Consider the following 26,077-nt stretch of genomic DNA (forward strand, 5'->3'; position numbering starts at 1 on the left):
CGCCAATTCAGGAGTCGGCATAGACTCGATGGGCCGAATGCTTCCATCGAAGGGGATAAGTTAGTTTCGCTTTCTGGTTAATGGGAGATCTTTAGGAAACCGGGTAGAACGCGGACCGGGATGGGAATGTGTCGCTTGCCAGCCAGTGAGAAATAGAACCGATTGGAGGGGTTCAATGGCCTCTTCCTGACCCCATCTCAGTGTGTGGCGAAGGGGACGGTAGAAGCTGCGCTCCAAATCGACAATCTCTGTCTGAGTTTTGCGAACCCCACTTCCTTTTTCCCCTTCCCCTCCCTCCCTTATTCTCTCTCCCTTCCCTGACCCAATTTCCCCCGGGATCATAGTATGACTATGACTATGACTTTCACTCTCTCTCCTCTCGTGTTCTTGTCTCTCGCTCTTCGCCTCGCACTTATTTTCTTGCGTCTCTCTCGGCCTCCTCACTCCCCTCTGTCTCTTCCCCTTAACAACACTATCCTCCTGTATTTACCTCTCATTCTCTCTCACTTGCTCTCTTATCCCTCCTTCTTTCTCTTTCCCATCCCTCCATCCCACACCCTCCCCCTCCTTCTCTCTTCCGCCCCCCCCCCCAAGGATCAGGCGAAGGGAATTTACTGCAGAGGCAGTGACTCAGGCAGCGCATGCGCTTACAAAGAAGAACCGTTCGAAAACCTGAGAATTTATAAAAAATATATATTATTTTTCTTTTGGCGAATTCTGGTGTTTAATTCGGGGTTTGTTTCAGTTAGTTGAGCGTTTATTTTTTAATAATCGAGTCGTTTCCAGTAAAGAATGTGAATGTTCAAGAAAGTCGCTGGACTTTAGTTGGTGCAGTCTCGGAACGGGAGCCCCTGGTAGAGGGACCGATTGTCCGCGGACGGAGCCTGTCTGCAGCTGCACGGAAGGTGAGTGGGGCTCTTTCCGTTGACGCGGCTCCCTCTTCCCACCCGGCTCGCTGTCGGTTATGGGCTGAGGAGACGGCCAGGGATCGGTCCCGGCCGCAGTTTGTCACCTCCAGGCCGGCTCCATCCGCACACTCTGCGACGGCAGCGAAACCCAAGGTGACATCTACCTCTTACTTCGCAGTTTCCCCCGGACATTCTTTCCTCTCTCTTAATCCCGTTCCTTCCTTCTTTCCCTCCTTCCCTTTCACCCTCCTTCCCTCCCTTCTTTCCCTCTCTCTTCTTCCCTTTCTCCTTCATTGCCTCACCCTCCTTCCTCTCTCCCCTTTCTCTCTCATTTCCCCCTCCCTCCTTCCCTTTCTCGTTCTTTCCCTGTCTCTGTCCTTCCTCTCCTCCTTCTCTCTCCCCCCTTTCTTTCCCCTTCACCTTCTCTCTGTCGCTCCTCTCACTACCTACACTCCACCTCTCTAACTCCTCTGCTCTCCCTCCCCTCTCCTGCCTACTCTGCCATCCCCTCCTCTTCTCCCCATCCTCCACAGACTCTCCTTCTGCCCTCGTACCAGTCTTTCCCCAACTCTTCCACCTCCAAATCATCTTCCCTCCTTTACCTTCTCCCCTCGTCTCCTTTCCTCGTCTGCAGCTCCCTCACTCAACCTAAGCTCCTCCTCTACCTCACCCGAACCCCTCTACTATTCCTCTCTCTTAGCCCCTCACCTATCTTCCTCCCATATCCCCCTCCTACATTGTCTCTCTCTCATCATTCACTTCCACACCACCTTCTCCCCAATCCACCATCCTCTCCCTCATCCCTCACCTCCCTCCCTTCTCATTCCTCGTTCTCCTCTCCCCCGTCCACTCTTCCCCATCTCCATCCCTTCCCTCACATCGCCTCCCTACCCAACACCCTCCCCTCCCCTTCATACCACCTTTACCTCTCCAACTTCCCTACCGTCATCCCTCCGCTTCCTCTCTCTGTTCCTGTCATCTCTCTTCACTCATCCTTTAACCTCACCGTTTGCTCATCCTCCTGATTTTCATCCTACGCCCTTCCCTTTCCTTCACCTACCTCTCACCCCCACATCCCTAATCCCTCCCCTCCCCTCTCCCACCTTTTTCTCCCAACCCTCATCTCCAACCTTCAGACCCTTCCCTCAACCTTTACTTTCTCCCACTCTCAGTAACTTCCCACCCTTCACTCCTCTCCGTCTTCCCCTCCCTTCTCAACCCCGCCCCGCTTTCCTCACCCTCCTTTCCCCTTTCCCTCTGCCTCTCTCCCATTCCCACTTCTGTCCTCCCCTTTTCTTGACCATTCCCCTCCCTCCCCTCTCATCCCTTTCCACCCATCTCCTCACCCTTCACCCCTTGTCATCTGCTCCTCTCCTCTACCTTCCCCTCCCCTCCTTCCTCCGCCCTTTCCCTGTACACTTCCTCCCCTCCCACTCTCACCCCACCTCCTTCCCACTATCCCCATGTCAAACAAAGTTAGCCGGTGGCTTGCTGGGTTCGGAGGATTGGGGAGCGGGGAGGAGAACCTCCGTCCAATGGCTTTCCCCTCCTGCTGTTACAATGCAGATGGAAATTTCTTTCCTTTCTCTCTCTCTCTCTCTCTCTCTCTCTCTCTCTCTCACACACACACACACACACACACACACACACACACACACACACACACACACACGGCATAAATAGGATGAGGAAAGATAGAGGAGGAAGGGGAAGGTAGGAAGAATAGGGGAACGGCAGGAGAGATGGGAGGATCGAGGTCACTTCATCAGCCGAGGGTGAGCCGTTTGTTTTTAACCCCTGCCGTGGCAGATCATTGGCCACACTGCTGCTCGGGGTTATCGGCTGATGCCAATAAGTTGCCTCCAATACAATGTTACAATCACAGTGACACAGTTAGGAAACAGGCCCTTCGGCCCAACTGGTCCATGCCAGCCAAGGTGCTCATCTGAGCTAGTCCCATTTGACTAACTTTGGTCCCGATCGTTTGTTTCCTATCCACGTACGTTCAAGTGTTTCATTAAATGTTGTAATTGTACCCACCTCACCGACTCGTTCTATTGACCCACCACCCTGTCCCATCTTAAACCCGTGTCCAACTGCTTTCCAGACCTCACTTCCCAAAGGAACTGAGCTCATCCCTCTCTTCCTCATCTCCTCTCTCCCCCACATTCCCTTCCCCTCACTTTCTCTCACTCCCCGTCACGCCCCGTCTCATCTCCTCCTCACCTCTTCATTTCTCCTCCTCTAATCCCTCACACCCCCAGCCCACTTGTTACTCCCCTAATCCCTCACAACCCTGTACAGCTCCACCTCCTCACTCCCCAGCCCCCACCCTTCCTCTCTCTCCTTCACCGCCCATCATTCCCTCTCCCTCTCCATCCCTACCCATCATTCCCCCTCCCTCCCCAGTCCCTACTCCTCCTCACTCACTCCCCACCCCTAACTACCCCTTACCTCTGTCCATTCCATCAACCCCACTTTCCACCTGTCACCTGCCATTCACCCCACGCCCACCCTCACTGTATCACTCCCTCATGCCATCTCACATCCATTGCGAAATAACCCCAACCCCTCACTCCACCAGTACCCCCTTTCATTTCCTCCATCATTTCTCATCTTTTTTAAAAGTCTCTCATCTACAGTTTCCCTTGCCCCCCCCCCCACACCCATCCATCCCCACATGTGACTTTTGGTCCCGGTTCCCGGTTGAGGAACCGGAGCCGGAGGGCGTGGCTCAGGGGCAGAATCCGAGCCTCGGTCCCGGATGTACCAGTGGCCCACTCTGCCTGTTTTCACTACGCTGCTCTCCCTCAGCAACGCCCCTCCTAAAATGTGCCCCGCTCCCCCTCTGCACCGCTGTGTGCCTCCTGTATTTCCTCTGTGCTGATGGGCTCCGGTGTGCGCTGGACATGATCGTGAACCGAGACAGTGGTGCTGATCAAGCGGCCAGGCCACTCCGGTAAGTCCCTTCTCTTAGACTTCTAGGATGGCCCCGGGAGCTGGTGGATTTTCATTTGTTTTTGGCAATGGAGCGTATGCTATCCCAGAGTGCATTGCTGCAGAGAAAGTCCTCTATCAATTGGAGCTCGGTACTGGGAATTTCCATCGCAAGCTTTAGGCTCCTCTCCCTCCTTCCTCCAATCCCTCTTTCTTTCCGCCTCTCTCCCCGTCTGCCCTCCCTCTCCCCGTCTTCCCTCTGCCTTCTTTCTCTCTCTGCTCTTTCTTCAAACCCTCTCTTTCTACCGGCCCCTCTCTTGTCCCACCCACTCTCCCTCTCAGCTTGCTCCCACTCTCAGACCCCATCCTGTTTTACTCTTTTCCCAGAGACGGGAAGTTCTCTCAGCTCTTCAAGTCTATGCTGCTCCTGTCGAGCAGTAGTCCCGTGGATCTATCTCTCCGCACTTCCACATCCCGACTCCCTGCTGAGCCCTCCCCGTGGAGGGAGATTCATACCTGACTCGTCTCCGCTCCTTCTACCCTCTCCTTCCCCCACAGTTCCCGGGACCCCCATAAAGAGCCGGGATTGAAATGCCTCTCCTTAACCTGGCGGACTGCACTTTGTGATCCTGCACTGAGGTTCTGCAGGGGAGCGAGGGAACCCGAGTCCAAGAGCGGCCGGGTCTGCGGTGCGGACGTGAGTTGCCTACTAAAGGGCCAGTTTCATTGTGTCCGCTACCAGGGAGATGACAGGACTCAGCCAACATAGGCTGCATGGAGCGATTCACATCCTGGGATCCCCGCCAACTGTCAGTAGGGATCCGGAGTGGATGGGGAGGCGAGTTACAGGGCCCCTGTACCATTCCCAGCACTACAGCAATGGGATTCTTACCCTTTCGGACTCCGGCTGAGGGCTCTACACTTAAACCAGTTCGAAACCACACCCATCCCCGTCCCTGTAATCCCACCCAGCTCCTACACTTCCAAAACAAAAATTGCTGGTGAACACAGCAGGCCGAGACCCTTCGTCAGGACGTCGACTGTACCTCTTCCTATAGGTGCTGCCTGGCCTGCTGCGTTCACCAGCACTTTTTGTGTGTGTTGCTTGAATTTCCATCATCTGCAGATTTCTTCGTGTCAGCTCCTACACTTCTCCACGTCTCTGGAACCCCTTTTCCTCCGGCTCCTACACTCATTCCAGTCTCTGTAACCCCATATAGCTCCTACAGCCCTCAGCGTCTCTGTAACCCCTCCCGCCCCTATACTCCTCCCCGTTCATGTAACCCCCTCTGGTCCCTATATCCTTCCACTTCTCTGTCACCTCTCCGGCCCCTACCCCTGTCCCTGTCACTGTAACCCCCTTCGGCCTCTATACCCCTCCATGTCTCTGGCACCCCCTTCATCCCCTACACCTGTCCCTGTCTCGGTAACCCTCCCCCCTCCGGCCCCTGCTCACCTCCCCGTCTCTTTCACCTCTTCCGGCCCCAACACTGCTAACTGGCTCTGTAATGTCCTCCTGCTCCAACACCCCTCCCGTCTCTGTACCTCCTCCCTGGTTCTCTGACTCTCTCCGGCGCCTACACCTCTCCCTGTGTCAGTGACCTCCCTCAACCCCCGAGTTTCCGCAGTACATTATTTGTTGTTCCAGGTTCTGCCCGCCGGAACTGGAAAAGCCGCGTTTAAGGTGAATCCGGCTGATGGAGGGTTAAATTCAGGTTGTCAACAGGTGTTTAAGACGGTGAGGCACAAGCAGAGTGGACAGTCAGCGCTTGTTTCCCAGGGTGGCAAATTCCAGTACCATGGACAACCGTTTAAGGTGATTAGAGAAATTATAAAGGCTTGTAAGAGAATTTTTTTTTACATGTGGAACTTTCTGCCAGGGGTGGTGATGCAGGCAGATACACTGGGGCATTTAAGAAACTCTTAGATAGTTACATGGACGAAAAGAATGGCGGGTTTGAGGGAGGGAAGGGTTAGATTGATCTTAGTTTTAAAGACCGGATCAACATTGTGGGCTGAAGGGCCTCTTCTGTACGGTATTGTCATATGTTCTTTCTAAGAATAATTAACTGGTTCAAAGGAAGGTTCTCGGCCATTCGGCCCAAGCAGTCCTGCTTTTCCTCAACTAAGGCGAGTTTGGGAGGTGGTGAAGTTGGTCAGCACAAGGAGGAAGGAAAACGTTTCAAATAACTTCAAGCAACTAGTCTGCACATCTCGAACGTTTCCCTTGGCCTTGCACCCTAACCCCACACCTTAATCTCACACCTACTCCTCTGCCGTGACCTAAAGTGGCTCACCTGAGGACTGGGAGAAATTCAGAGTCCAGCAGAGGAGGACAAAGGGCTTAATTAGGAAGGGGAAAAAAGGTTATGAGAGGAAACCGGCAGGGAACATAAAAACTGACTGAAAAAGCTTTTACAGATATGTAAGAAGGAAAAGACTGGTAAAGACAAATGTAGGTCCCCTACAGACAGAAACAGGTGAATTGATTACGGGGAGCAAGGACATGGCAGACCAATTGAATAACTACTTTGGTTCTGTCTTCACTAAGGAGGACATAAATAATCTTCCGGAAATAGTAGGGGACAGAGGGTCCAGTGAGATGGAGGAACTGAGGGAAATACATGTTAGTAGGGAAGTGGTGTTAGGTAAATTGAAGGGATTAAAGGCAGATAAATCCCCAGGGCCAGATGGTCTGCATCCCAGAGTGCTTAAGGAAGTAGCCCAAGAAATAGTGGATGCATTAGTGATAATTTTTCAAAACTCTTTAGATTCTGGACCAGTTCCTGAGGATTGGGGGGTGGCTAATGTAACCCCACTTTTTAAAAAAAGGAGGGAGAGAGAAACCGGGGAATTATAGACCGGTTAGCCTGACATCGGTGGTGGGGAAAATGCTAGAGTCAGTTATCAAAGATGTGATAACAGCACATTTGGAAAGCGGTGAAATGATCGGACAAAGTCAGCATGAATTTGTGAAAGGAAAATCATGTCTGACGAATCTCATAGAATTTTTTGAGGTTGTAACTAGTAGAGTGGATAGAGGAGAACCAGTGGATGTGGTATATTTGGATTTTCAAAAGGCTTTTGACAAGGTCCCACACAGGAGATTAGTGTGCAAACTTAAAGCACATGGTATTGGGGGTATGGTATTGATGTGGATAGAGAATTGGTTAGCAGACAGGAAGCAAAGAGTGGGAATAAATGGGACCTTTTCAGAATGGCAGGCAGTGACTAGTGGGGTACCGCAAGGCTCAGTGCTGGGACCCCAGTTGTTTACAATATATATTAATGACTTAGATGAGGGAACTAAATGCAGCATCTCCAAGTTTGCGGATGACACGAAGCTGGGCGGCAGTGTTTGCTGTGAGGAGGATGCTAAGAGGATGCAGGATGACTTGGATAGGTTAGGTGAGCGGGCAAATTCATGGCAGATGCAAATTAATGTGGATAAATGTGAGGTTATCCACTTTGGTGGCAAAAACAGGAAAACAGATTATTATCTGAATGGTGGCCGATTAGGAAAAGGGGAGGTGCAACGAGACCTGGGTATCATTATACACCAGTCATTGAAAGTGGGCATGCAGGTACAGCAGGCGGTGAAAAAGGCGAATGGTATGCTGGCAATTATAGCAAGAGGATTCGAGTACAGGAGCAGGGAGGTACTACTGCAGTTGTACAAGGCCTTGGTGAGACCACATCTGGGGTATTGTGTACAGTTTTGGTCCTCTAATCTGAGGAAAGACATCCTTGCCATAGACGGAGTACAAAGAAGGTTCATTAGATTGATTCCTGGGATGGCAGGATTTTCATATGATGAAAGACTGGATCGACTAGGCTTTTACACGTTGGAATTTAGAAGATTGAGGGGAGATCTTATTGAAACATATAAAATCCTAAAGGGATTGGACAGGCTAGATGCAGGAAGATTGTTCCCGATGTTGGGGAAGTCCAGAACAAGGGGTCACAGTTTGAGGATAAAGGGGAAGCCTTTTAGGACCGAGATTAGGAAAAACTTCTTCACACAGAGTGGTGAATCTGTGGAATTCTCTGCCACAGGAAACAGTTGAGGCCAGTTCATTGGCTATACTTAAGAGGGAGTTAGATATGGCCTTTGTGGCTAAAGGGATCAGGGGGTATGGGGGGAAGGCTGGTACAGGGTTCTGAGTTGGATGATCAGCCATGATCATACTGAATGGCGGTGCAGGCTCGAAGGACCGAATGGCCTACTCCTGCACCTATTTTCTATGTTTCTATGTTTCTGTCCCCTAGAACTTAACTCAATAGCTTGACCCAACACGCTGGAATCTGGAGCAATGCGCAGTCTGCTGGAGGACCTACCTCAGTGCGTCTGTAGGGAGTTGGTGGGGGGAAGGAATTGTTGCAGACTGAGATAGGAACCCTGAGTCAGGATTAAGGGAATCGATGACCAGCTCTTTTGTTTTCCTGACGTTGAGAAATTGAATAGGAACTTGAGGGGCAATTTTCACTCATTCGATCGTTCTTGTATGGAACGAGTACCCAAAGGAAGTGTTTGAGACAGGTACATTAACAGCGTGTTTATTTACCATATTGGTTCATTTATTTGGAGATACAGTGCAGGTAGGCCCTTCAAGCCATGTGCCCAGCAACCCCTATTTAATCCTAGACTAATCAGAAAACCACTTACAGTGTCCAATTAATCCATTAACCAGTACGTCTTTGCACTATGGGAGGAAACCAGAGCATCCGGAAGAAACCCACGCGGTCACAGGGAAGACATACAGTACAAACTCTTTACAGACCGCATCGAAATTGAATTCTAAGTACGAAGCCTCGAGATGTAATAGCACCGCAGTAACTGCTACACCACCGAGGCACCTTAAAAGGCACTTTGACAGTAAGATGGATGGAAATTGTTTAGAGGATTATGATCCAAACACTGGTAAATGGGACTAACTTATATGGGGATTTGTGTTCGAGATGGACATAGAAAGGCCAGGCAGGCAGGGTGGGGTAGTTCTGTTGCTAAAATCGGAAATCAAATCCTCAGAAAGAGATGACATACGACCGGAAGATGCAAGAAATTGTAAGGGTGGTTGATGAGATTTATATACTGGCCTCTGAAAAGTAGCCAGGATATGGGACACAAATTACAATGGGAAATAGAAAAGGCACTTAAAAGGGGCAATATTATGATAGTCATGGGGGATTTCAAAATGCAGGAAGATTGTGTAAAACAAGTTGGTGCTGCATCCCTAGAGAGGGTATTTGACACAATGCCTACCAGCAGCTTCTGGTTGAGCCTACTAAGGAAAAAAAAAAACAGTTCTTGATTGAGCGGTGTAATGAATCAGTTTTGATATGTAAGCTTAAGGTAAAGGAACCCTTGGGAGGCAGTGATCATAATCTGATAGAATTCATCCCGCAGTTTAAAAGGGAGAAGATAAAGCCAGATGTATGAGTTTTACCGTGGAGTAAAGTGATTTACAGAGGCATCAGAGAGGAGTTGGCCAAAGTTGATTGGAATGGGACACTAGCAGGGATGATGGCAGGACAGCAATGGCTGGAGTTCCTGGGAACAATTCGAAAGATGGAGGATAGACACATCCCAAAGATGATGAGGTATTCTTATGGGAAGATGAGGCAAACATAGCTGAAAGTCAAAGACAGCACGAAAGCAAAAAAAGAGGGTATATAATATAGCAAAAGTAATTGGGAGGTTAGAGGATAGGGAAGTTTTAAAAAACCATCAGAAGACAACTAACAAAAAAAAAGCACAGAAAGAGTAAAGATGAAATATGAAGGGAAGTTAGCTAATAATATGAAAGAGGATATAAAAACTTTTTATAAAAGACATAAGGAGTAATGAAGAGGCGAGAGTGGTATCGGACCACTGGAAAAAGATGTTGGAGTGGTAGAAATAGGAGACAAAGAAATGATGGAGCAACTTAGTAAGTATTTTGCATCAGTCTTCACTATGGAAAATTCGGAAGTGTCGGGGCAGAAGTGAGTGTTGTTTCTATTACTAAGGAGAAGGTGCTTGGGAAGATGAAAAGTCTGGGGCTAGATAAATCACCTGGACCAGATGGACTACACCCCAGGGTTTTGTAAGAGGTACCTGAAGAGATCGTGGAGGCATTAGTAATGATCTTTGAAGAATCACTACACTCAGGAATGGTTCCAGAGGACTGAAAATTTGCAAATGTCACTCCACTCTTTAAGAAGAGAGGGAGACAGAAGGAAGGAAATTATAGGCCAGTTAGCCTGACTTCAGCGGTTGGGAAGATGCTGGAGACCATTAAGGATTAGATTGTGGGGTACTTCGAGGCACATGAAACAATATGCCAAAGTTAGCATGGTTTCCTTAAGGGGAAATCTTGCCTGATAAATTTGCTGAAATTCCTTGAGGAAATAACAGGCAGGAGAATAAGTAGATAGAAACATAGAAACATAGAAAATAGGTGCAGGAGTAGGCCATTCGGCCCTTCGAGCCTGCACCACCATTTATTATGATCATGGCTGTTCATCCAACTCAGAACCCCGCCCCAGCCTTCCCTCCATACCCCCTGACCCCCGTAGCCACAAGGGCCATATCTAACTCCCTCTTAAATATAGCCAATGAACTGGCCTCAACTGTTTCCTGTGGCAGAGAATTCCACAGATTCACCACTCTCTGTGTGAAGAAGTTTTTCCTAATCTCGGTCCTAAAAGGCTTCCCCTTTATCCTCAAACTGTGACCCCTTGTTCTGGACTTCCCCAACATCGGGAACAATCTTCCTGCATCTAGCCTGTCCAATCCCTTTAGGATTTTATACGTTTCAATCAGATCCCCCCTCAATCTTCTAAATTCCAACGAGTACAAGCCCAGTTCTTCCAGTCTTTCTTCATATGAAAGTCCTGCCATCCCAGGAATCAATCTGGTGAACCTTCTTTGTACTCCCTCTAAGGCAAGGATGTCTTTCCTCAGATTAGGGGACCAAAACTGCACACAATACTCCAGGTGTGGTCTCACCAAGGCCTTGTACAACTGCAGTAGTACCTCCTTGCTCCTGTACTCGAATCCTCTCGCTATAAATGCCAGCATACCATACGCCTTTTTCACCGCCTGCTGTACCTGCATGCCTACTTTCAATGACTGGTGTATAATGACACCCAGGTCTCATTGCACCTCCCCTTTTCCTAATCGGCCACCATTGAGATAATAATCTGTTTTCCTATTTTTGCCACCAAAGTGGATAACTTCACACTTATCCACATTAAATTGCATCTGCCAAGAATTTGCCCACTCACCCAACCTATCCAAGTCACTCTGCATCCTCTTAGCATCCTCCTCACAGCTAACACTGCCACCCAGCTTCGTGTCATCTGCAAACTTGGAGATGCTGCATTTAATTCCCTCATCCAAGTCATTAATATATATTGTAAACAACTGGGGTCCCAGCACTGAGCCTTGCGGTACCCCACTAGTCACCACCTGCCATTCTGAAAAGGTCCCGTTTATTCCCACTCTTTGCTTCCTGTCTGCTAACCAATTCTCCACCCACACCAATACCTTACCCCCAATACCGTGTGCTTTAAGTTTGCACACTAATCTCCTGTGTGGGACCTTGTCAAAAGCCTTTTGAAAATCTAAATATACCACATCCACTGGTTCTCCCCTATCCACTCTACTAGTTACATCCTCAAAAAATTCTATGAGATTCGTCAGACATGATTTTCCTTATTTATGATGTTATTTAAGACGTTATTTATCTGGATTTTCAGAAGGCCTTTGACAAGGTGTCACACATGAGGCTGCTGAACAAGATAAGAGGTCATGGTATTACAGAAAAATACTAGCACGGGAAGAAGATTGGGTGAATGGCAGGAGGCAAAAAGTGGAAATAAAGGGGATCTTTTCTGCTTGACTGCAGTGATCGATGTTTAGACGGCCTGTTTTCACGTTAAATATCAGTGATTTGGATGACGGAATTGATGGCTTTATGGCCAGGTTTGCAGAAGATATGAAGATAGATGGAGGAGCAGGTAGTGTTGAGGAAGCAGAGAGTCTGCAGAAGAACTTAGACAGATTGGGAGAATAGGCTAAGAAGTGGCAGATGGAATATAACGTAGGAAAGTGTATGGTTATGCACTTTGGTAGAAGGAATAAAGGCATAGACTATTCTAAAAGAATAGCCAAACATCAGATTTCAAACATCAAAGATATAAAGGGACTTGAGAGTCCTTGTGCAGGATTCCCTAAAGGTTATCTTGCAGGCTGAGTAAGGAAGGCAATTACAATGTCAGTATTCATTTCGAGAGGACTAGAATTATAATAGCAAGGATGTGATGCTGAGGCTTTAATAGACATTCGTCAGACAGTACTTGGAATATTGTGAGCAGCTTTGGGCCCCTTATCTACGAAAAGGTATGTTGGCTTTGGAGAGGTTCCAAAGGAGGTTCACGTGAATGATTCCGGGAATTAAATTCTGAACATATGAGGAGCGTCTGATGGCTTTGGGTCTGTACACACTGGAGTTTAGAAGAATCTAATTGAAACATATCGAATATCGAAAGCTCCAGAGTGGATGTTTCTTGTAGTGGGTGAGTCTAAAACCAGAGGGCACAGCCTCAGTTTAGGGGGAAAGTCCATTTAAAACAGAGATTAGGCGGAATTTCTTTAGCCAGAGGGTACTGAATCTGTGAAATTCATTGCCACGGGCGGCTGTTTAGGTCAAGTTATTGAGTATATTTAAAGCGGAGGTTGATAGGTTTTTGGTTAGTCAGGGCGTCAAAGGTTACGGGGAGAAGGCAGGAGCATGGAATTGAGAGGGATAATGATTCAGCCCGATGGAACGACGGAGTAGACAATAGCCGAATGCCTTACTTTTGCTCCTATCTCTTATGGTCTAATAGGCCATAAGAAGGCCTATGGGATGCTAGTCTTCATTAATAGGGGGATTGAGTTCAAGACTAGAGAGGTCATGTTGCAACTCTACAAATCTCCGGTGAGACCGCACTGAGAGTATTGTGTTCAGTTCTGGTCACCTCATTACAGGAAGGATGTGGAAGCTATGGAGAGGGTGCAGAGGAGATTTACCAGGATGTTGCCTGGATTGGAAAACAAGTCTTATGAGGCAAGGTTAACAGAGCTGAGACTTTTCTCTTTGGAGCATAGAACGATGAGAGGGAACTTGATAGAGGTCTACAAGATTATGAGAGGCATAGATAGGGTGGATAACCAGTACCTGTTTCCCAGGGCACGAATAGGAAACACCAGAGAGCATATGTACAAAGTTAAGGGAGGGAAGTTTAAGGGAGAAATCAGGAGTAAGTTTTTTTTTACACAGAGGGTTGTGGGTGCTTGGAATGACTTGCCAGGGATGGTGGTAGAGGCTAAAATATTAGGGGTATTTAAGATCCTCTTGGACAGGCACATGGATGAAAGAAAAATAGAGGGTTACGGGGTACTGTGGGTTTAGTACTTCTTTTAAGGAACACATGGGTCAGCACAACATCGAGGCCCGAAGGGCCTGTACTGTGCTGTAGTATTCTAGTGTCTTCCGTCTAGGATCTGATGGTCCGAAGGGCTATGTTTCTGCTGTTTGAGTCGAAGATCCATTAATACCTGCGGCAGTTAGTTTGTTGCTCCTAATTATTCTCGAATTCACTTCGGTTCAGACGGTGAGGGAGAATGTCTGTCCGAGGGCCCGTACACCGCCACGCAGCAGCAGGGAATTTGGATGGGGCGAATGCTGGAGAAGAGCCGCCGGGGTCCCGTGTTCTGCAATGTCACCCTGTTGTGTCTCGCTGCAGGAAGGATATGCGGGGCTCTGCGCTGCTGGTATTTGTGCTGCTGTTGGGACCCGGAGTTTCTGCTCCTCTCTGGGACGACGATCAAGGTGAGGGATGGGGTGTCTCTGCTCTGTCTCCGTCCCCAACTCCACCACCAGGCCTGATCATACTTCCCCTTCTCGCACTCCAACTCGAATCATTCGCCCCAGCCTTCCCCTGCTCCTCCCTGCCCTACCCCTCCCCTGACTAGTTGTAACCTGACTGTCATGTTTTAGAGAGAAAAAGGCTTGCAGGGGCCAGGGGAGGAGTGGAGAGAGGGTAGAAGAAGGGGAGGAGGAGGGGAGTTGAGAAGGTTTAAGGGGAAAAACGGGGGAAAGGACGTATAGGAAGGAGAAGAGAGACAGAGGGTTGGGAAGTGAAACTGACACTTAACCGTTCGAATGCCAGATTTAGGAGAGGTGTCCAACCATTGATGTTTTAAAATTACTTAAACCTTAAAATTAATCTGCTGACAACGCTGGTGAAATACCCACACCGTCACAACTGCAAAGACCAATATATTATCTGCCCTCCCTTTCCCAAATCCGCCCCTCCCTTTTGCTTTCCCACTCCCCTTTCCTCCCCATCTCTTCCATCTTTCCACTTCCCCATTCCTTCCTCTCCCCCTTCATCCATCTCTTTCCACATCACCCCTCCCTCCCTTTCCCCCTGATCGCCAGCCGTCGTACGTATCGTTTTAGCCATGCTCTCAGTCCTCCCTTCCACCCCTCCATCTCCACACTCACCCTCTCTCAACCCCTCAGTTTCTCCTTCTTTCCCTCTACCCATCGCTTCCCCTCTGCTTTTCCCCTCTCCCTCTTTCTTCCCTCCTTTCTCCCTCCCTCTTTCTTCTCTCCTTTTGCCCCTTCCCTCCTTCTTCCCTTCTTTTGCCCCTCCCTCCTTCTTCCCTCCTGTTCCCCTCTCCCTCTTTCTTCCCTCCTTTCCCCTCTCCCTCTCTCTTCCGTCCTCCCCCCCTTTCATCCCTTCCCTCCCTTTTTTCTTCATCTTTCTCCCCTTTCCTCTCGTTTCCCCATTCACGTCTCCTCTCCTCCCTCCTCCTCTCGATTCCTTTCCTTTCTCCTCTCCTCCCCTTCCCACTCTCCTCCCGTTTCTCTCTCCTCCCTTTGCTCTCCTCCCTTCTCTCCTCGTCTCCTTCTCCTTCCTGCCGTCTCCTCACCCTCATCCCCTCTCTCCGCTCCCTCATTCCATCTCCTCACCCCCTCTCCCCTCTGCATGCCCCTCTACATTTATTTATTTATTTAAAGATACAGCGTGGAACAGATTCTTCTGGTCCTTGGAGCCGCGCTGCCCAGCAACACCGATTTAACCTTATACTAAACACAGGGCACTGTACTAACCGATACATCTTTGGACTGTGGGAAGAAACCGGAGCACCCGGAGAAAACCCACCAGGTCCGTACAAGCTCCTTTCAGAGGACGCCGGAATTGAAGTCCATCTTTCGACGCCTCGAGCTGTAACAGCGTCGCGCCAACCGCTACAGCCCTCTTTGAAACATGAAAATCCATGTCAGCTGCCCGTACTGCCCGGGGAGGGGGAAGTGCTTCTGGAGGACCAGGGGATGGGACGAGTGAGGGCGGGAATGAGTGAGGTTGGATTGAGAAGGAGTGAGGCGTGGGTTTTGAAGGTGGTGTGAGAAGATGTGGGCAGACGTAGGAAGGCAGGGGCGGGGTGAAGTGGGTTGCAGTGTGGAAAGGAGGGGTTGGGAATGATGAGATAAGTGGGTGTGGTTTGAGGGTCGATTAGTTGGGGATGGGGATAGTTGAAGAGGAGTGAGGGTGCGGTGGCTAGGTGGTATGAGGTGTAAGACGGGGTCAAGAGAGATGAGGTGGGCAATTAGAAGGGCGTGAGGAAAGAGGAGGGTGGTGTGAAAATTTAGTGATGGTGGGGTGGGAATGGTGTGACGGTGAGTTGTGTGAGGTTAGGTTAGGTTGCAGAAGAGGGGTGAGAGTGGGTGAGCAAAGGTCAGGTGGATGAGGTGTTGGAGGTTGGCGGAGGGTGTATGTGGGGGAGGGAGTGTGTAAGTTGGGGGAGGGTGAGATGGCGGAAACCCACCACTTTGGATCCATTATTCGCGATCCATGGGATCCTCCAACGGCCTCCGAAACAATTTCAAATTTAATTCCCGTCTTTATCTTTGTAATAGGGCTGACGGGGGGAGCAGGAGGGTATAGGGCGAGGGATAAAGAGAGGGGAAAGGTGGGAAAGGGAACGAGGGAGAATGGAATAAAAAGGAAGAGGTTAGCATCTGTATGACCGAGGACACGAGTAAGACACCATTCGGCCCCTCCTGTTCGGCGCACCATTCAGTAGGATGGCCTTTAGTCTCAGCACCATTTTCCTGTCCTAACTCTTCGACCCCTGTCCTGAACGCCCTCAGCGGACGACCCTCCACAAGCCCCGGTGTGAGAGACTTCCAGTGCCTCCCCGACACCGTCCATGGCGCAGAGGGCTGATATCTAAGGGGAGAAGAAGCCAGAACGCGGGGTAGGGGTTGGTTGGTGGTGGGGTGTGTGGATGGGGCTAGCCATGATCACGAAGGCCGAATGGCTCGCTCCGGCCACCCCGTTGGAAGAGGCAGCCCCGGTTTGGACGCCTACATTCTCTTCCCTCAGATGAAATGAGTGCCCTCACCGTGACCACCGGGACGAAAGTTCCCCTGCGGGGTGTACTGGGGGGCTCGATCACCATTCCCTGCTTCGCCAGCTATGCCTGGCGACCCCTGGCGCCAGCCGCCCCCAGGGTGAAGTGGAGCCTGATCCGGGACGGCACCGAGTGGGACATTCTGGTGGCCACGGTGCAGAAGGTGAAGGTCAACGAGAACTACCGGCGGCGGGTGGAGCTGCCTAACTACTTGGCGACCGCTACAGACGTCTCCCTCTCCATCCACCGGCTGCTCCGCAACGACAGTGGCATCTACCGCTGCGGTGTTCAACACGGCATCGAGGACGCGCAGGATCTGGCCCGGCTCCACGTCAAAGGTAAGGCCGGCCTCAGGGGTGCAGGTACTCGCCAGGGACGGAGCGTCGCACGATGGGTGGGCGGACCGAGAGGGGGCAGCGCGGCGCGGTGGAGGCATTGCCGAAGAAGCAGCGCGGCGACAGAACTGCGGTAATAGGGATATCGAGTTGCCAAGGGGGCGCCGAGCTGTGGGAGACTGGGGCCAATCGAGCACCTCGACGGAGGGGGTGGAGGTGGGGGAAATGTCTCGTTGCCAAGGGAGTACTGCGGCAAAGGGAAATGAGGCTCTGACGAGAGAACATTCTAAGTCTTGTCGAGGTAACACCGCGGCGTGGTCTATGGACCGCCGCACAGTAGGGACTGGGTTGCCGAGGAAGCGCCGCTCCGTGGGAAGGGGAGGCATAGAGGTGGAGGTGTGTAACCCGACTCTGGTGTCCATAGGGGTGGTGTTCCACTACCGAGATGCGTCCGCCAGATATGCCTTCAACTTCAGCCGTGCGCAGCAGGCGTGTCGGGATGCGAGTGCGCGCATCGCCACCCCCGAGCAGCTGGAGGCGGCGTACGCCAGTGGCTACGAGCAGTGTGACGCCGGCTGGTTGTCAGACCAAACCGTGCGGTGAGTATCGCCCGGTAAGCAGCCCACAGCCCCCTCTACTCCTCACCGGCCCAGCCTATTCCTCCGCGTCACGATCAATCCACCCGGCCTCAATTCCAACTCCGGAAACTGAAACGATCCCCAATCCCCGAGAAAAGCCCGGATCCGGCACAGTTTCCTTCCGTCTCTGTCCTCTCCGACCTCGCCGCGCAGTTGGGGGGGGGGGGGCGGGGTGGAGGCGTTGCTGATGGAGTGCCCCGCAGTGTGGAGAGGTGCAGCTGCCTGGGGAGAGGCGGTGTGGGTGGGGAGTGTTAGCAAGTCAGTCCTGCAGCCAGTCATTCAACCGCAATGTTTGTAGGGTCTTGTGTGCGCGAAAAGGATGCTGAGGTTTGACTCGCTCAGAGGCGCCGGGATGTGGGGGGGGGGGCGGGGGTGGTGGTGGTGGTGCGGGAGAGGTGCTTAGACTAGATGTAATGTCAGTCCGTCCCCTGACTGTGTTTGCCTCCCCAACCTCCACTCATTAATCCTACCCACCTCCTGCAGATACCCCATGCACACCCCGCGGGTCGGTTGCTATGGAGACATGGATAAATACCCTGGCGTTCGTAACTATGGCACACAGGACCCCGAAGAAACGTATGATGTGTACTGCTATGCTGAGGAAACAGGAGGTATTTGCACAGCGCTGGGACCTCTCTCCCCCACCCCTCCCCATCCCGCCAGTAGCACTCTGTCCGGGTCTCAAAAACCCAGACCTCACCTCCTTCCCTTTCTCGTTTGGTTGTGTCGAACGTTGCTGATCATAGACGCTGTAGAAGTGCCGGGTGTCTTGCAGAGAACCAGCCATCTCGACTCGGCCGGGGAGGCTCCTGCTGGGTTTTGTGTCAACGACCGACACAGTACGAGGAAATTGCTGGGGGCAGCCCGCAAGTGTCGCCACGCCTCTGGCACTAACGTAGTGTACTAACCCTAACCTGTAGGTCTTTGGGATATGGGAGCACCCATAGGAAATCTACGCCACGAGAGAACGGCCAGGCACGAATCTGAGATCTCTGGCGCTCTATAGCGATTGCTCTAACCAATACGCTACCGTGCCGTCCCAGAATTATCGTCCTCTTCTGGGGCGGGAGGTTCTTTGAGGTCTGCTAAACCGCGGGCTAAGAGCTGAATGTCTTTTCTCTATTCTCAGGTTTTCTCTCCATGAGTACCACGGACAACCTCACCTTCCAGGAGGCTCAGCGGTTCTGCGAGATGGGCAACCAGCGGATAGCGACCGTGGGCGAGCTGTACGTGGCCTGGTCCGACGGCCTGGACCACTGCACGCCGAGCTGGCTATCTGACGGCAGTGTCCGCTATCCCATTGTCACTCCCCGGGACCGCTGTGGGGGCCGATTGCCTGGCGTCAAGACTCTCTACGCCTTCCGCAACCAAACAGGCTCCATCGACCCTGCATCGCGGCACGGAGTTTACTGCTTTATAGGTGACTTCTTACTCTGGGTAGAGAGGGCTGGAGGGGGTGGTGTTTTGCAAACGGAAATATTGTACAGACCATTCGCGTTGTTAAAAGACGAGAAAATCTGCAGATGCTGGAAATCCAAGCAACACACACAAAATGCTGGAGGAACTCAGCAGGTCAGCTCGCAACTATGGAAAAGATAAACAGTCGACGCATCGGGCCAAGACCCTTCATGGTGTTAAATTCGTTTCATAGATTCCTTTTCGGTCCCCCTGAGAACTGTCGGGCCCTGGGTCATGTTATGGAACAGGGGACTCATGAGTGAAAGTGAGCACGGAGCAGACTAGATGGGCCGAACAGTCTAATTGTGCTCCTTGGTTTTATGATGGTTCGCTAAAAGTGGAGTCACAGGTAGATAGGGTGGTGACGGAGGCGTTTGGCACCTTCACCAGCCAAGGCACTAGGAACAGGACTTCAAACATTTGGGTTCGATTTCAACATCTTCGAGAAATTTTGCTGGGTATATGGATAGGAGGGGTATCGAGGGATATGGAACGGATGCAGGTCGATGGGACTAGGCACGGAGTAGATGGGCTGAAGGGCCTGTTTCTCTACTGTAGTGACTCCATGACTCTTCTATGACTTGAAATATTATGTTGCATTTATACTTAGATGTTGGCGAGGCCGCATTGTGTACAGCTTTGGTTTCTTTCTGATAGGAAAGATGTTATCAAACTGTAAATAGTGTAGAAAAGATTTACCGGAATGTTGCCTGGACTCGGGGGCTTGAGTTACAAGGAGTGGCTGCGTGGGCTCGGACCTTACTCCCTAGAATGCAGGAGATTGAGGACTGACCTGGCAGAGCGACGTAAGACCATGACGAGCAGGGACAGGACGGAAGTTCATAACCGTTCTCCTTGCCTTCCACCTGACATAGATAGAGAGACTGCTCTGCGAGGACTCTTCACTACATCCGCAAAAAAAAACAAAACAGGATTTCTCGGTGGCCAACCGTTTGATTTCCAATCCCTCTTCCCATTCCGACATGTCGGTCCATGGTCACGATGAAGTCACTGTCAGGTTGGGGGAACAACAATTCATATTCTGATGAGTAGCCTCCAACTTGATGGCATGAATATTGATTTCTCCAAGTTCCGGTAATTTTCCTCTTCCCCTCCCACTTCCCTCTTCTTCATTTTCCTATTCTGACCCCAATCTTACCTCTTCTCTTCCTCTGTCTATCACCTGCCTCCTCCTTCCCTTTCTCCCATGCTTCATTCTCCTTTCCTCTCAGGTTCAGTCCTTTACCTCTTCCGGATATCACCTCCCAGTTTCTTGATTCATCCCCCTCCCTGACCCACCTGGCTTCACCTATGACCTTTTAGCTTGTCATCCTTCCCTCTCCCGCCCACCTTCTTATTCTGGCATCTTCCTCTTCCTTTCCCATCCAGGTAAAGGGTTGTGGAACGGAACGTCAATTGTTCATTCATTTCCATAGGTGCTGCTTGACCTGCCGAGTTCCTCCAGCATTTTTTGTGTGTGTTGCCTTTTACCCAGGTGGGAGCGTTAAAAACAAGAGAGCAGAGGTTTAAGATCAGAGGTGAGAGATTTAAAATACATCGGGGGCAGCTTCTTCTCGCAAAGGGTGATGCGTATTTAGAGCTGCGGTGCCAAGAAAATCCATTACAGATTATGGCGAGCGTCTGGAGTTCTCCGCTCCAAAGAAGCTGGATCGTTGGATGTAAAGTGGAGTGACATAAAGCTTCGACCAACGGGGAGCATGGGGGTTGTGGGGAAACAGGCACACGTCAAAGGTTAGTTAGACAGAACTTGCTTTTAACAATCCCATGATGTCTTTCTTTAATCATTTCAGCAACTTTGTAAGAGTTCATGGTATTACAGACCATAAGGCCACGCCATTCGGCCCGTCGAGCCTGCTCCGCCATTCCATCATGGCTAATTTATTAGCCCCCTCACCCTTATTCTACAGCCTCCTCGCCATAACCTTTGACAAGAGAAGAGTCTTGAGAGTATTACAGATAAGGTCTAGCACGGATAGAGGACTGGTTGACTGGCAGAAGCCAAAGAGTGGGATTATTCTGGTAGGCTGCCGGTGACTAGTGGTATTCCGCAGGCGTCGGTGTTGTGTCCACTACTTTTTACGCTATATGTCATTGAATTGGACGACAGAAATGATGACTTTGTAGCCAGGACTGCGGATGATACAAAGGTACGTGGGGGAGTAGGCAGTACTGAGGAAGCAGGAAGTCTGCAGAATTACTTTGAATGATCAAAGAAGTGGCAGATGGAATATAATGTTGGGAAGTGTATGGCCATGCACTTTTGTGTAAGGAATAAAGGTGTGGACTATTTCCTAAATCGGGAGAAAATCAGAGGTGATAAGGGCCGTAGAAACCTACAGCACAATACAGGCCCTTCGGCCCACCATGCCGTGCCGAACACGTACTTGTGAGTCATTGTACAGGATTCTCTAAAGGTTAACTTGCAGGTTGAGACGGTGGTAAGGGAGGCAAATGCAATGTTAGCATTCACTTCGAGGGGACGGGAATATGAAAGCAAGGATGTGATGCTGAGGCTTTATAAGGCATTGATCAGACCACATTTGGAGTATTGTGAGCAGTTTTGTGTCCCATATGTAAGAAAGGATGTGTCGACATTGGGGAAAATCCAGAGAAGCTTTACGAGAATGATCCCCAAGGAAAGGGTGGACGATTGAGGATCGTTTGATGGTTCTGGGCCTGTACTCACCGGGGTTTCTAAGTATGACGGGGATCTTATTGAAACCTATGGAATATTGAAAGGTATAGATTGAGTGGATGTGGAAAAAATGTTCCCTATAGCGAGGGAGTCAAGGACCAAAGGTCACAACCTCTGAATAGGAAGACACTCCTTTCGGACAGAACTGAGGGGCGATTTCTTTAGCTGGAGGCTGGCGAATCTGCGGAATTCCCTGCCACAGACAATGATATATGGAGTCTACTTAAAGTAGAGGTTGATAGGTATTTGATTGGTAAGGAGTAGACTCGATGTGCCGAATGATCTAATTCTGCTTCTATGTGTTAAGGTTTTATGTGTAAGGTACCATGCAGGCTGCAGACAGTAACGTCCGCGGCTGTTCTCTTTCTTCCTGCAGAGCAGACTTCCACATAAGACCTTCATATATCACACTATTACATTCATCCTCTTCAAAAGTTCTCCCCACTTTCCAATCGATTAATTCGGGTCATTCAGTGCGGGTCAGGGGAAGTGGAAGGAAACAGTTTCAACACTGAAGTACACAGTTGTGAACTTAGAGAAATATAAAAAAAAATGAGAAAGAGGTCAATGGGGGGTCAAAACTAGAGGGCAAAGAGAGGGGAAAGATTTAAAAGGGACATGAGGGGCAACGTTTTCACCCATGGTGGTGGGTATATGGAACGAGCTGCCGGAGGAAGTGGTTGACGTAGGGAACGTAAGTATCATTTACGAAAGCATCACATGGATAGAGGCGTGAGGCTTGGAGAGATATGGGCGGGTCACAGGAAATTTGGACTACCTGGGCACAGTGGATGGGCCGAAGGGGAAAGATTTGAAAGAGCCACGAGTGGCAACCTACATGGGGCCATAAACCACACGGCGGTGTATCCCCGCGTAACCCTACACGGAGCAGACAGAATGCGCCGTGGGTGGGTGATCGAACCCCCATTTCTGCGGCTCCGTACTGCGCCAGCGCATCGCTGTGCTTTCTTTCTTCCACAATGTGTTATGTTGTCCTCTCTCACCTATCTAGATCTGGAAGAGTGGCATATCAACGACAGCTATGCAATGGATGTGGAGTACGAGGACCACGACTACCTGGAGACATCGTTGGAGGAGCTGGAATTTGAAGTTGGGACGGGAGGAGATTACACGCCAACCGGGGATGGACTATATCCCGACGAGACAACCCCGTCTACGAGAGCACCACCAGCCTCCGCGTCCCAGGCTATTCAGAGTCGCCCCCATGACTTGGCTTTTGCTGTGCCCAAGATGGACGGCAACCCGACCTTCATGTCCATCACCCCAGCGACACCCCAGGACCTGCGAGGGGTCTCCGATGGGCCAAAGCGAGACCATCCCGATGAGAGTCGGCCGACGCTCAGCACGGACGGCACCGATCGCCCTCAAACAGAAGACCCTCTCGATTGGTACGAATACCCGGAGGAGGTCGGACAGGAGGTTGTAATCGAGACACGGTTTCAGGCGCCGGTGGGGCGCGGCCCCCCGTCCGACAAGGACAGCACGGAGATCCCAGGGTATCCCGGATTCGTACCCGGAGAAGGGAAGGGAACGGAAGGAGGACAGGATGTCTTGGGATCAACTGGTAAGTGTAATCAACTGGAGAAAGAGATATCTATTACCCCAAGTAGATGCCACCACCCGGGTTAGTACCTTCCTGTGGTAGGTGCCGTAACCCCCAAAAATGTACACGGCAAGATTTTACAGGCTGCAGCTTGCTAATTAAGATCTACTGGAAGGACTCGGCAGGTTGGGCGACATCTGCGGAGGGAAGTGGATAGACCATCCTATATCTGTTCTTGACGCTAAACGTCGACTGCCTATTTGCACCCAGCCGTCCTTACAGACGTTGCCTGACTCGCCGAGTTCATCCAGCAGCGAGGCCTGTTTTCTTCCAAGGCCCAGAAGCCGCAGTCTCTTGTGTCCTTGACATTGGTAGTTTGAGGACCGAGTCAAAACTTCTCTGCAACTTACTCAAGTAACGCAGTGTGCTTATTATCTGTTATTGGAGGGAGGGGGGTCAGTTTGCAGAGAGGTTCCTCCCGCCACGCTCCCTGCCATTACCGGCACTAAACTGGCAATATCGCCCGAGAATCCGGAGTGGGGCCTGGGGTCCTGAGGTTCGTGTTACCAACGGCGGAACCACAACTGGAGATGTACAGAGCGGTGTAGAGGGTTTTAGAGTGACGGGGAGTGCTGTAGGGACCGGAGAATGTTATTGAGATGGGGAAGGATTCAGGATCCGGAGGGGGTCACAAGACGGGAGGGGACGAGGAGGTCGCTGAGACGGTGAGAGGCGTTTCAGGTCAGAGGGCGTTACAGAGAGGGGTGTAGGGGCCAGAGCTGGGTTGACAAGATGGGTAGAGGGGGTTACAGCCGGATGGAGGGTCATGGAAACAGGGAGGAGTATGGGCGATGGTGAGATTTAGAGAGCCGAGAGGGGTGGGGTGGGGTGTTACAAAGGTGGGAAGGGAGACATTGTGGCCCCTACCTCCCATTGATCAGTGGGAGAAAAGTTGGGAATACGAATCTGGGTCGCCGCAGAAAACCGCGCGGTGCGGACGTCGGGAAATGAAAGGGTCGGCGATGATGGGGCAGCAGGGGCAGGGGTTAAGGGAGTGACACGGTTAAAGGTTGTAACAGTGCCGGAAATATTATGCGGGTGCGGTGTGTGGGAGCAGATGGAACCATGGCGACCACGCTTACAGCAAGTGTAACTTTAACCCGGAGTAGAGGTGCTGGGGTTGAGGGTTCGAAATGGGTCAGAAAAGGTTTTTGAGGGGGTCCAAATGAAGTTCACAAGAATAATCCCAGAAATGAAAATGTTAATGTACGAGGAGCGATTTATGGCCCCGGGCCTGTACTCGCTGGAGTTCAGAAGACTGGGGCTGGGGGAGGGGATGGTGCATTGAAGCATATTGAACATTGAAAGGCCTGGATAGAGTGGACGTGGAGAGGATGTTTCCGATAGTGAGGACGTCAATGACCAGAGGGCACAGCCTCTGAGCAGAAGGACGTCTCTTTAGAACAGATATTGGGGAATTTCTTCAGCCAGAGAGCGTTGTATCTCTGCAATTCATTGCCACAGAAGGCTGTAGACACCAAGTCATTGGGTATATTTATAGCAGATGTTGATAAGTTCTTGATTAGTAAGGACATCAAAAGCAGCAAAAGTTACGGGGAGAAGCCAGGAGAATGGGATTGAGAGGAATAACAGATCTGCCATGATGGAACGGCGGAGCAGACTCGATAGGCCGAATGGTAATGTATATATACTTTTTGCAGCCGCCGTGTCTTCTTTGTGCTGGGCGCAGGGGGAAAGTGTAAAGGGTGGGGATTTTTTTCCCCACGCGAGGATAGACAATACGTGTCTGGATTCCCAGCTCTCCTGTGGAGCCTGCCGTCGGTCCCTTCGGAGTGTATGATACAGGCAGGGCCGGAGTTAGTGAGGCCTGGGCCCCTGCCGACACCGTAAAATGCTGCTGTACCAAGCAAAAAAAAGGCAAGAACAAGAGCAAAGGTGGTACTGGTCTAAATATCAAAGCTGTGGACCAAGACACTGGTTTAGTACAATACGTGGGCTATAAACTTACAGGCCTTAAGAGGGAGGACAGAAAGTAATGCAGATTCTTAGTTTGAAGGCCAGCATCTAAAGCACTCAAAAATTGATCTAGGCTTAGTTGGCTTAGTAAAGTTATGAGGGAGACCAAGTATGATGTACCCAGTCCTAAATTTTCATTTATCTATTGCTGCACATACCATAGGCCTTATCTCTCAAACAATGCCAAAGCATTTTTATCTCGGTATTTTTCTCATGTGTGTTCTGAGAAAGTAAAATGTAAATGAGAGACAAAAAGGCCAAGAGAGATGGCACTATGGCAAACTAGGAAACTTGACAATACTCCAACAATCTTTTTTTTGAAAAATAAGATCTAGCACATACTAACCTATTGCTGTACTGTGTGGCTTGCAGAGTAAAGACCACTTATTACTTACTAGGTTTGTAAACAGTCAACTATTAGCCTATTGCCACAAAAAAACAGGAACAACACTGACACACAGGCCTAGATATTTACAAAGTCAGAGGCTTATTTTTCAAAATTTAAGCCTAGTTCTTCTGGATTTCTTCGCAGCAAAGTCCTTGTTCAGATCATTAAAATCCAGTTTCCGCACAAGATCACTTTCAAGTGACATCAGAGTAAGATGACTCAGCCTGGCCCGTCCCATTGTGGATCTGAGCCTATGTAGTTGCCATTATCAGGCCTGCCAAATATGTCACTGGAGCCTCGGATAGCCAGTCCCCTCTCTACCAAAAACTTCACAACCACCAACACTCTTCTCCAATACGTCGGTGCAGTAGACACACTCTGACTCGAACTGTCGTTGCAGTTCTGTATCTATTCTTCCGCTGCCAGACGCCAGTGTATCGTTTTCCTGTGGTGTTCGCTATTTTCATGCTCTCCTATGCGCTCAGCGGCATGTTTCCAGTCGCTAAAGCCAGTTTCGAAGATGGTCTGACAGTTACCATCACTGAAGATGCGGCATGCAAAACAAAACACACAGCCGGTGGAAGGGGGAATATAAGAGCCATTGCCTTGATATGTACTCACCATTTACGAGCTTGCGTTTGA

General features: G+C 50.4%; 1 protein-coding gene across 7 annotated transcripts in view; it reads left to right on the top strand.

Moving 5' to 3' along the window:
* The first annotated feature begins 387 nt into the window (after positions 1–387).
* The window catches only part of LOC134342947 (brevican core protein-like), a 45,670-nt gene continuing 19,980 nt past the window's right edge, over positions 388–26,077 (top strand). The window contains exons 1-8 of one of the 7 annotated variants that reach the window (XM_063041667.1): positions 388–905; positions 5,494–5,661; positions 13,620–13,705; positions 16,272–16,637; positions 17,059–17,233; positions 17,756–17,883; positions 18,402–18,692; positions 22,459–23,031. In XM_063041667.1, coding sequence (XP_062897737.1) covers positions 5,645–5,661; positions 13,620–13,705; positions 16,272–16,637; positions 17,059–17,233; positions 17,756–17,883; positions 18,402–18,692; positions 22,459–23,031 — 1,636 coding nt within the window. In that variant the 5' untranslated portion in view covers positions 388–905; positions 5,494–5,644. Of the gene's footprint in view, positions 906–1,001; positions 1,062–3,350; positions 3,868–4,308; positions 4,543–5,493; positions 5,662–13,619; positions 13,706–16,271; positions 16,638–17,058; positions 17,234–17,755; positions 17,884–18,401; positions 18,693–22,458; positions 23,032–26,077 lie in introns of those variants that run through there. The other 6 variants (XM_063041670.1, XM_063041669.1, XM_063041668.1 and 3 more) reach the window with 6 other exon arrangements.

Source organism: Mobula hypostoma, chromosome 2 (assembly GCF_963921235.1).
Source record: "Mobula hypostoma chromosome 2, sMobHyp1.1, whole genome shotgun sequence".
In the NCBI taxonomy this organism is placed as follows: Eukaryota; Metazoa; Chordata; class Chondrichthyes; order Myliobatiformes; family Myliobatidae; genus Mobula; species Mobula hypostoma.